The sequence below is a fragment of the Schistocerca gregaria genome, chromosome X, assembly GCF_023897955.1.
Source record: "Schistocerca gregaria isolate iqSchGreg1 chromosome X, iqSchGreg1.2, whole genome shotgun sequence".
NCBI classification, from domain to species: Eukaryota; Metazoa; Arthropoda; class Insecta; order Orthoptera; family Acrididae; genus Schistocerca; species Schistocerca gregaria.
The window spans coordinates 213,168,433-213,180,576 of NC_064931.1; the positions used below are offsets into that span (position 1 = coordinate 213,168,433).

Here is a 12,144-nt window from a genome sequence, read left to right on the forward strand (position 1 = left end):
GGATGCTGAAGTTTCAGAATCAAATAATTATCCGCAGTATGTGGCCCAAATGTATGTGTTTAACTACTAACAGACTTTTTTCATTTCTTGATTTAATTTATTGACCAACACATAGAGAACAGCATGTATTTTGTTATTTTGTACATTTATTTAAGAAGAAACAGCAAACAACTGAGGTGAAACAGAAGTGACACATATCTTTTGTTGTTGAATATTAAAAACATCATTATTGAAAAAAGATGTAATTCTTGGTCGAGAAGCCATTGTAACATCCATTTGGGTTTGCCAGTATCATAAATCATTTCAGAGGAGCTTCAAAGTTAGGAATAAGTATCTGAATAATATACACCCTCAATATTTATATATTATTTAACAGAAGGAGTCGCCACTACCAGCATTCCAGAAAGCTTTCAGATGAGGATGAGACAGAAGATGCAGCTAAATGAACACCAAGCAACAGCCCAAATGCAAGACATTTGGCAAAGATAATAATGACAATGGACATCACACAGTGTGAACCAGACAGGTCTGAAGCACCATAGCACACCATTTTTAAGATAAAGAGAGTTTCGATAGTGATTATGCTGGTCATTTCGGTCTTCATAAAGTGAATATATTTATAATAAGCAAAACTAAATCAACAGTAAGGAATTGTTTCAAAATTTACATAAATACAAGAATCTATGACACTGTGTCACAATTTATGACAGCAACTGTTCTTCATTCAGTATAACTGCACCATTTGCTCATACTTTAATATGTATCATTTTGAATGGAAATCAATCATCAAGACTGTCTCATAAAATCTCATTGGCAACTGTTAACAGATGTACCAGCTGAGTGGCACTGGGGTGCTAACAAACAGCATCAGCCTACAAAAAGAAAGAAAACTAAAACTGCGTAGGCTCTAGTCTGATGAACACCTATACCAAGTTCAAATTCTGTCTCCGACTAAGACTTGAGCCCAAAGCTCTCCCTTTTGCAAGCAGTAAATTAACATTAATACTTCTTTTCATTTTTGTTTGTGATTGGGGGGGGGGGGGGAGGAAGGGGTGATGTGGACACAAAAATGTTTAAGTTTTATATATACCTATACAATTAACTGACACTGCAACATCATCAAGGATACAGAAAAAAGAGTGAATCTCATCTGCAGGAAAAAATCTAAAAAACGTGGCTATGGGAAGGTGGTTCACTAAGATTTATGATTAAGAGGACAGAGCAGTGTGTGGCAATAAAGACAGGAAAATATAATTTAATGCTTTTTGGCAGCTGAACAAAAATTGAGGGAAAGGAAAGGAAATAGTAAAAGAAATGGCAAAAGGAGAGCTATTTGACAATCTTCAAGAGTTTCAGAACTCAAAGGCTATTTTCATGGTACAAAAGTTTATGTTCTAAACAATATCATAACTCGGGCAATACTGTGCCAATATAGAACTACTAGCAGATTTAATCTACATTGTTCTACACTATAACACTTACGCTTGTATAATTATTTACTAAACTATTATCAATTTACTTCCAGATACGGATTTATTTCATAACTGTAGAATTTTGCCATTGTCATCATGCAGGAAGAATCTGTATGAAATAAGTACATCTCACAGTGCCTTTTAATCATTCTACCTTCACCACACAGGTTTTGGTTAATAGAGAAGCCAGTTTTACAACAACATGATGTTGGTCAAAGAAAACTCTTATACATTTCCATTCAGGGATACTTATACTTAAACCTCAAGTAATTTTGTGGTATCATAGCAACAGCAAGACAAGAAACCTACTTCAATTTACTGCAGTATTTTAATCTTCAATTGTATCAATATTTCATATTCTTTTGTGATCTTCACAGCTACAAACAAGTAGTGGTACAAATCTTCGTTGCTCCTCTCTCGTGAACACTTTCCTTCCTCCAAATAACAATGATATCAAGTTGCCTAATGTGATTTGAAAGCTTCAGAAATATTTTATGATTAGACAAAACAGCAAATAAATGCTATACATTCAATAACTCCTGTACAGTATTTTCAGAAAAATACTTGGATTGTTATCCTCTGTAAAGCATCCACATCCTGTAGAAACAATCATTATACAAAACAAACTGTCCAGTATACTTCATGATGAGGCTTTTTTGTAGAATCATTACGTAAAGTTTAGTTTTAACAAAGTACACCACCTTTATATGCAGTACTTGAGGTTTCACTCCAGGTATCCAGTCTTTCATGTCAGATTTATATAAAGTGAAGTGATCTCGCATGATTTCTGGCTTTAAAACATATCCACATCCCCCATTTTCACGAAATCTTCCGTCATTTATGTCCATCAAATGGCCAGAGCCATGGTAGTTTAAGGCCACTACGAAATAAAAGTTAAACATTTAGATTGGCGTAGGACAGCATGCAGATGATAGACACTATGTTACTATAAAGAACATTTAATCTACATACTGGAGATCAGGTGTTCTCAAGCTGTACTAGTCATGATTTACTAATCTGTAGGACCAAGTGCAATTATCAGGAGAGAGTCTGACAATAATTATATTCTCATTTGTAGTAAATCAACAGTAACAGTGGTGTTCTTGGCCATTTTCATTCCTTTTAGACTAGAACTGAAAATGAGTCATTTTAACTCTCAATCAATAACTAAATTTTTATTATGTTTCTAGATACATTAGATTTTGTAACTTTTAGCAAATCTTTTCATCTTATGCTTCCAGTTCCTCTACATGATGGTGTTTTCCAATCTTTGCTGGCTCATATAGTAAGCATTATGCATACCTATCATTTCAGTTTCATTTTTTCCAGGCCAGAAAGGACTATCAACTTTGCTACATCAACAGTTCACTAAAATCATTATAATTCCTAAGTTATCCACATCTTACTCTTTTCTTCTGAGTGTCATAAACATATTAACATTGACTGTAATCTTATTTGTTTCTTCTCTTGCACCACTAATAACTCTCATACTTAAATTAGTTAAATTCTGTCAGATACACAGATTTTTTAATAGCCCTAAACTATAAGCATTATAATTAAAAACCGATAGTTTAGTCTATAGTCACTGAATCTACATGAAATAACAATTGCTCTGAGTGTTTAACATATCACTGATATTTGTTGACAGTAAAATCAATTCCAATCTATATTCTGTCTCTTTTGTTTAAAAAAATCTGAAAGTTCTCTAGAATTGTAAAAAATGCTGTTTGAAAGGTCTTAAATTTTTATGCTCATTCCCAGATACATTTTTCTGATCTCTTACTAGAAATCACTGCATTTCTTCTAAATCTTATTTGTTTAAAAATGACCTTTTATGTAATTTCTCCATAAACTAAAGGTAAAATAATAAATCTATAATGTAGAGCTAGTACTCAATTTTTGTAACAATACAGCTGTTGTTGATTTTCTCTATGGAATACTTTATTTAAGGTGATCATGTACCACTGCTTAACCAATTTGTATACCTCTTCTCATGCTGTTTCTAAGAGCAGAATGTTGAGAGTTTCAAAACTATCCCTCTATGGAGTCACCTCTTCACTATACTGAACATTATTTCTTGATACAACTATCTTTGCTTCATCTGCTTCAACTTTTATATCTTATCACTAGCTAAAATCTCACATCTTAGGAAATAAAATGTTCAGAGTCATTCTATTTATTGTTTGCACTATGAAGGTAACCATACCAAATTTGAACATATGACCTGTGTGTTGATGTCATTTGCCTTTATATAGAGTGAGTCACGATCTCTGCAAAAAATGTATCATAATTGTAGATACTGCAAAAATGATAACTTATTCTCAACAAAGTCACAATTCATTTAGAATGTGTGCACCCATGTTTGAAGCACATCATCATGGTATATTATGTTAATTTAGTTCTAATTAAGTTTGACTGAAGGCAAAAAGGCAGCAAGTACATATCAAATCTGATTGCTAAGAGGATCTTACAACAAGTCAACATTATGGCTACTGTACAATGTAACAAATGGATGATACTGAAATAAGCATTCCAAACAACAAAACTATTCAATGTTAACATGGTACCTGGTCCAGAAGGAATGACAATTAGATTTTACATTGTAACATCTGCAGGAATAGTTCTTTTCCAATCTCATATTTATCAATAATCTTTCATAAAGCAAACAGTCAAATGTGTCTGGCAAAAGAGCGGAGGTCCATCCTGTTTATAAGAAGTGGAAAATGTCAGATAACAGAGCTACAAAGCAAGATCAGCAACATCAGTCTGTTGCAGGGTTTTAAAGCATGTCCTAAAGCACATATATAATGAGCGGAAATTCAAAAAGACCATAATCTGGTCTTCCTATATTTTTCAGAGCCATTTGATACTGCGTGGCATTATTAAATGATAACCATGACGTGACATGACTGCATGGAGTATCTTCTCAGATATGAGGGTGGCATGCTGAATTTTTGATAGATAGAAAACAATTTCTTATAGCAGATGAGGAATGGTGGACAGAAATAATGTAAATCACATGGGGTGAGACCCAAACAAGTGAAATAGGAATGTTAAAGCTCTTAATATACATAAATGGCATGTCAGACAGGGTCAGCAGCAATGTCATATTGTTTGATGACAAATGTATTGTCTAAAGCAAAGCATCAGCCATAGATTATTGTCAGGATGTGCAAAATGATGTAATAATATTTCCACTTGGTGTATTCAATAGCAACTTCCTCAAAAGATGTATAAATGCAAAGTAATGCTACAGACAAAATAAACAACCCAATAGTATAATATTACAGTACTGATGGTAAACTTATTGAGTCTGTTATACCATTTGAGTACCTGGGGGGAATACCATGATATTGAATGAGATGAACATGCAAAATCGGTAGCAGGGAATACAAATGGAAGGCTTCTGAGGGAATGCATTGCATTTGTTATGGTAACCACATACAAGACACTAGAATAAACTATTATAGAGTGCTGTTCCAGGGTTCGGGGTCCTCATTAAGTAGGCTGCACAGCAAATATAGTAGGTACTGAGAAAAACATCTTTTGGATTTTTAAAAAATCAGCACAGGCCATGTGACACTGTAACAGAAATGTTCTAGGAACTTAAATTGGAATCTTTATAAGAAAGGTGGCATTGTTCTCACCAAACCCAGTATGGTGAATTTAGGTAACTGGCATTGAAGTAGAATGTGTAATAATTCACTGCTTCAGTGGTATTCTCGGGAAGGGGTCATGAGAGTGAGATAAGATAGGTCAGAGCATATATGGAGACATGCAGATAGCTGTTTCTTCCTCACTTTATTTATAAATGGAATAGGATAGAGATTCATTAATGTCTGTACAAAGTACCCAGCACATTGCACTGTCAGTGGTTTGTGCAATACATATGTAGGTAGGTATAGATGTAGAGATAAGTCTGATTAATGAGAATTAAAAAATTGATATAATAACACAAAAACATACTAGTTGATCATGTGACTATAACATAATGAGACTGCCATTCTGCAACACAATAAATCTTCCAACCTTATGCCTAAGTCCTTACAAAACACAAAATTTTGGAAGCTTTATCAAACTTGCCTTATCATCATATGAAATAAGAGGCCACTAAACTATTGTTGTCAAATACAAAATGGACTCCATTAAAATGTGACACACAAGCGCCACATAGTGGACGCTGCTGCTGCCTGAATGTGACTATTCACACACATTTTTGCAACCTTGCCACATCAGCATACCTGGTATGAGGTAAGTAAGGCTGAGGAGTTAGCTTCACAAACCACAATTGCTGTCCTTCACCATTAGCCATATTTCATCTCACAGTTATTTTAGATTCAACAGTGTGAAGACAACCTGAAGAAGAATGCCACATTATTTTTCCTTCATTTGCAGGACATGATGGTAGTCCCATACCTTTTACTTCATTTTTCTCTGAAGGGTATGTTAGTGGCAGCTCTTGTAGTGTACTGACAGCAAGGGAATTTGAATAAATGCATATGTTTCAGCCTTTGGAGCATCATAGTGGGTCCAGTGCAAATGAATGAAGCTTTAAATGTACGAAACTAGTTTCAAAGTGTTCAGGTAATCAAATGTCAGTAACCAATGAAGAGCGCCTTGTTAAAAAATAAATCTTACTCAGGAGACTCATATGATTCACGTCAAGCATATTCAGGAAAGGAAGAATGTATTTAGTGTAGATCATTAACATAGAATTCATCCTACGACTATGTAAGGAAAGATAACAGCCAAGAAACAAGCTACCTTTTTGAAAAACTTCTATCAAATCCTCATCCACAAAAGCACATTACAAGAAAGGAACTCCATTATTTCTCAGTGGCCAAAATGGAATTGCAAAATAGATCAACTAAATTCAATATCTAGGAAAAATAATTGAAAATTCGTAATTAAACCTTAAAACTAGTGAAGACACAGTAAGCGAATTACAAAAAGTCTGTATCAAAATACATTCAAATAAGAAATGAGTAACTCAAAATGAAAACTAAGAATCAGGAAGTAACATCATGTCTGAACCATTATTTCAATCAAAATTTTGATCAGTGGAGCCATATGACTAACTGAAGATGCAGAAGAATAAGACGAGGAGCTCCTAAGCGAAAACTCTGGCTCAGCTTGTACAAAGAGAATCAGTAGGGGAAGAAGATTTCATCAATTATACCAACAGTCTGCAAAAACTTCTTACACATTCAGGAAAAAGTGAGTGAAATATTTTTAGAATGGTAAATTTTGAGACGGGCTAAAATAATTTCATGTTTTTTTTCCCCCCCTTTCAGTGAAAGTTCAGTACAGACAACTAATTGAAAGAGATCACCAGGAAATAAGTACAGAGGACACTGTAGAGAACAAAACAAAATTCTAAACTGTAATTGATATCAGCAATTTACAGAAAAGACGAACACTAGGTATAATAAAACATGAACCGAAGAATGAAAATAAAAAATCAGTAACAGGATGGGAAGAACTTGCTACAAGAAGGAAGGAAATACATTAAGTTCAGATGCACTTTGCAGACGGGTGTAACAAAGCAACTACAACAATATTTTAAAGTTTATTGAATGTGCCTCTCAAATACATATACCATGCATGATACTTTAAACTGAGGTGCATAACACCAGAACAACATGCCATCAGGAAGAGGTTTCTTAACAACATATCCTCTTCATTATATTTACAATTCTTCTGAGTGTGCCAATGAGATCTTGACTCACCAAGCTTCCTTCAAAATCACTGTTTGATTTTTGTTTGTATTTCCTGGTAAGTTTGGTCGCTGTTTACTTATTTTCTCACATTTTTATAAATAATGGCATCAACTCAAGAATAAATGATTTGTGATTTTTAATTTTAATAGTATCTTGAAAGTGTTATCAGCATCAAAGTAAACTGCTATGAATCATTTCTTTGTGTACATTACTTCATACCCCTACATCTAATACAAGGTGTACGGAATAAATATGCAATAACACAGTATGTTGTGCGGAAGGCAAACTGATCATTTGGAAAGAGTGTGGGATTGTGGCAGGAGTCTGCAGGACTGAAAACACCATCTCACAAGCTGTACTGATGAGAAATTCTCCACTACTAGTGCCTGGACTTCCTGCAGATGGAATTGATGTGGCTCTTATTCATGGCCAAAACTCTAAATGTTACCACAACATGTTACTGTAACACTAATGCCACTTGGTGGGTACTAGAGGGCAGTTCATCTTGAATGCATCAAAAAACTTCCTCCTGAAAGGCAACTGTTTGCACTGAGTGTGGAAGCCAGCATGCACTTTTGACATCTAATACTGAACAGAAATGCAGAATATTTGATACAGTGTTCAAAAGGCCTGCCATATGAGCAGCAAATTTCTCAATACCACATAGTACTGCTGTACGCACAGTGAAACATAACATGCATAATGTACACACTTTGGTACACATGGATGCTGTAATTTTGGAAACACACCAGGCACAAAATATGATACCTGAACTTTTCTGAATATCAAATGATGTGGAGTATTTCTGTTGGAACTGTATGAAATTGCACAGCAACTCTGACAGTTACACAAACTTTGTCATTTGTAGCAGGATATTGGTCATTTTATTCTTTACTACTGGTACACGCTATACTGTAGTCACAAAAGTTGCTTTATTAGCACACTGTGTGCATAAATAATTAGGAGACTAAATACACTCTGAAGAAACTTTGTTGTGACCATTCTCAAATCTCCATACCACAAAGGGCCCAAACTGTGCATTTGTAGACAGTGATTACTCTTTGGAACATAACCAGTTGGCCATCCTGAACAACATACTAAGTTCCGTTAGTATTTTTTCTATATATACTGCACTTTAGCATTATATGAGGCATTGTTTGTATCATTTCCTTTGCTAGTATGATGATGACATTTTCTGCACTAACACCAGTAATTTTTACATAGAAAAAAATATAAATTGTCTTATGTTAGCCATATTATCTTTTAGTAATGACCATACGAAATCATATATATATCATAGGTATACATGTGATTTTTTAAAAAATCTTATTTGTTTTTAGTACTTATACAATTCAAAAAATACTATCTTGTTTATTCTTTCATGATAGTCTTGTCTGTTTTGACCTAAACTGGTCTCCATAATATTGTCTATTCTTCCATATTTGTGTTAAAATATTATACGTATTTCCAGTTTAAAAAAAATTGATGCAATTCTGCCAAATTTGTTTGTCTTGCCTCTTTAAATGCCAAACACCCCTGTTTCTACCCATCCCTTTCCCTTATCAGCATTCTTTTTGTCAAACCTGTCACCCTGTGTTCAAAATAAAACTTTTTGACCTCATAGTACAAGGGAACATACCATTCCTTTCTGTAATAGTTCTACTGTATTTAAGAGAATTCATACATCAAATTAAATGACACACACACTTCAGTGTTACTTTCAGTTTCTCCAGCTTTTTTACTAAGTGATGCTCTTGGACTATAAGTGGTGGTATTCAGAAAATATGAAACAATTTTTCGTAACTAAAATGTGATTTCTAGCATGTTGTCAAATAATACTCAAAATATGCTGATTGTTTTTCAGTTTTCATTAGTTTCAGTACCAATTATTAAATTTTACCTCTTATTCATAAATTAACTTGCTTTAAATGCTTACTGCAATTCAGTAGTGGATGCCAGCATATTTTCTAATTGCAAGAAATCAGAATATTCACATTCAGCAGGGATAGTACCTGTAAACACTTAATGTTTCTCAGCCATTACTGCTTATAATAAAACATAATGCATTATGTGAGACACTTGTATTTGTTAGTGGCTGAGAAGAGTTTCTAGGCTAATTACACTAATGTAAGATGTTGATAATTTTTATAATGATCTTGACTGAATAATAAAATGGTTTCTCAGTTACCACTTTGGCTTTTTCCTTCTTGAACATTGATGTAGCTAACTCAAAGATTCCCTGTAGATGGCATAATGGGCCACATAACTTTAAAATTGCACAAAATGTGACACACTTTTTTAGTATTGAAATCTCCCCCTTTTCTGTAATATTTACAAATACAGCAAAGTCATAGTGAAAACATGGCCTTTCTACCATCTTTCCAAGAATAGCTAACATGAGTACTGATAAGAGAATATGAATGCAGAACCCTGTAAATTCTAGCAGATATAGGGTTGTCTTAAAAAGTTTTTAATGGCTGTGCCCACAAACAATATCACTCATGATGAATTAAGATCAATGATTGAATTCCTCATTTTAATAAAATACACCATGAATGGTGATAAAAATTAAGTTTTCTGTATCAGTATGGAGTCAAAACAGCATTTCATGCTTTGGTACCATTCAAATAAAAATCCAACACAATCTCCATGGAAAGCCATTGCAGTTGTGTTTCTGAGCCAAAGTAGATAGTGGATTTCACAAACCCTAGAACATCAATAACTTGTAAATTGGGTGGCCAAATATTTCAAAACTGAGAGATGCTATTCAAAACTAACAACAAAGAAAATTGGCATCTGTAACTGTCCTCATTAATGACACTGTTTAATCACACACTACCATCCTCTTCATTTAGTCTGTTTAGATCTTATTGAAACCTTTTTGTATGTGAAAAATGGGGATTTGCACCAAAGTTAGGTGTCCACATTAAACTTTAGGTCCCCCTATAACTGACTGGCTAAAACAATACTAAGACTGAAGGAAGATGAGGACACACTGTCTCAAACAGTAATGCATTCAGTAAAGCACTATGTTGCTCAAACCAATCTTCAGGTTGATGACATATTAAACTTTACTTGTAGCTATAAATTAATCATTGATTCCTGAATGTGACTTCTATTTTGACCATGAACATTGCATAAAAACTTGCATGTTACAATTGAGAATACACCCATCATAGATTTGGCAGCTACATTTACAGTCACTCAATAAATAATGCACAATGTTCAAGAACTACAAATGAGAGGCAAGAAATATACAAATAAACATTGTATTCTTCATTTGTGTTCCTCTCTCTTTGTAAGAACATATTTCACTGCCACTGTACACAAAGTGATGAGCAATGAATAAAACACACTGAACTGAATGAATTGTTTAGTATAAACTGTTTTTAAAAGCTGAAAAAGTGAAATTAGTTGAAGGTATTACTGTAGGATGCAACTGAAGTCCTTTATTAACTTATCTTTGATAGATGTCAGTATCCTATTCACAGCAGAGCACTTAAAGATGTAAGTTTTCCTACACCTGACAATGAATGATAAAATGACTATTCATGAACTTGTTTCAAATAACCTCTTTAGAATTTTTCATGAGAGATTTCTTGTAATTAGGGAAAAACTGAACTAACATTGTGTGATTATGGTTAAAATTGTATCCTCTTGATTGCAAGTTCAGGATTTCACCACTATTATCCCATTCTGCATGAAAATCCCCGTGGCAAATATTTGTGAAGCTGTACCATAATTCTGAGTTTCCACTTTTGTGCTGATGCAGCAACATGTGTAAAGAGAGTAACAGAGAAATTGAATTAGTTTTCTTAATAGTTCAGTTACCTTGCTGGTTAAAGATGCAAGATGTTCTGAGGAGAAAGAAAGATGTTCAGGCATGTTTTGAGAGATGAGGGGACAAGCTTAAAAAGGATGAGGGAATATAATATACAATAATTTAAATTGCAGGAAAACAGATGAAATGGTAAGAGTAGAAATGTATTGAGAAGTGGAAGCTAAGTAAGTTAATAATGTAAGCAGATGGGGGACAAAATTTGTGAACATAAAATTTGCAAATAATAGAAGACTGCCAGAAATTAGAGTAACACTAATTAAAATGTTGAAAAATTTTCATGAAAGGAGTTACAGTATTGCTTGAGAAAAAAACTGTTATGATATATGTACAAAAGTTGTCATTACCTGATATGCACTACAAAGAATTATCAGTAGTTTTAACTGCAAAATTTCAGTAGTTCTGAACAGGAAAGAATGCCAATTTGTTGCCAGAAGTGAATAAAAGGCAGTGTGCTTCACAAATAATTCATATTTAAACGAATTTGGTGAGGAGAATATTTGTAATCAGGTTGAAGCATACAACATCCACACAATAAACGTGATGCATTTGCATTTAGAGCACAATCAGAGATGTAAATTATAGTATAATCAGCACTACAGCACAAAACTGTATGGAAACAATTTCGAAGAAGATAAAAGTTCAGGCTAAGCTCAAAAAACCTTGCACAGGTCCTGAAATACTAGTTTGATGATTGTTAATATTTTTCTGTTCTCTAGCTCATATTGTGGTAATACAATAAATATATCATCTGAGACTACAGTACACATGAGGAAGAATAGAGTCAACTGAAATGACAAATTACTGACACAACTCTATTATTTGCAGTCATATCAGATTTTGGATGGCTAAGTATTAAATTTTGACAAGATGCTCCTGAGAGGTGGGCAAATGTTGCTGTTTCAGAAATAGGATAAATAAAGTAGGAAGATTCAAGAAGGTCATTGCATCTGAGACTGCACAATCCAAAAAGAATTTCTATGAGAAGCAGCACCCACTAGCATCCAAAATTATAGACCCTGAGATCAGAGAAAGATCAATGGAAATTCGGAGTACAGTTCTGTATGGGTGTGAAACATGGACAGTAGAGGAAAGAGAACTCATGTGAGTAGGA

General features: G+C 33.9%; 1 protein-coding gene across 1 annotated transcript in view; it reads right to left on the bottom strand.

Annotated features, from left to right (window-relative positions):
• Positions 1–1,668: 1,668 nt before the first annotated feature.
• The window catches only part of LOC126298384 (inactive phospholipase C-like protein 1), a 1,421,164-nt gene continuing 1,410,688 nt past the window's right edge, over positions 1,669–12,144 (bottom strand). The window contains exon 13 of the mRNA XM_049989691.1: positions 1,669–2,352. Within this exon, the coding sequence (XP_049845648.1) occupies positions 2,045–2,352 (308 nt within the window). The 3' untranslated portion in view covers positions 1,669–2,044. The remainder of the gene's footprint in view (positions 2,353–12,144) is intronic.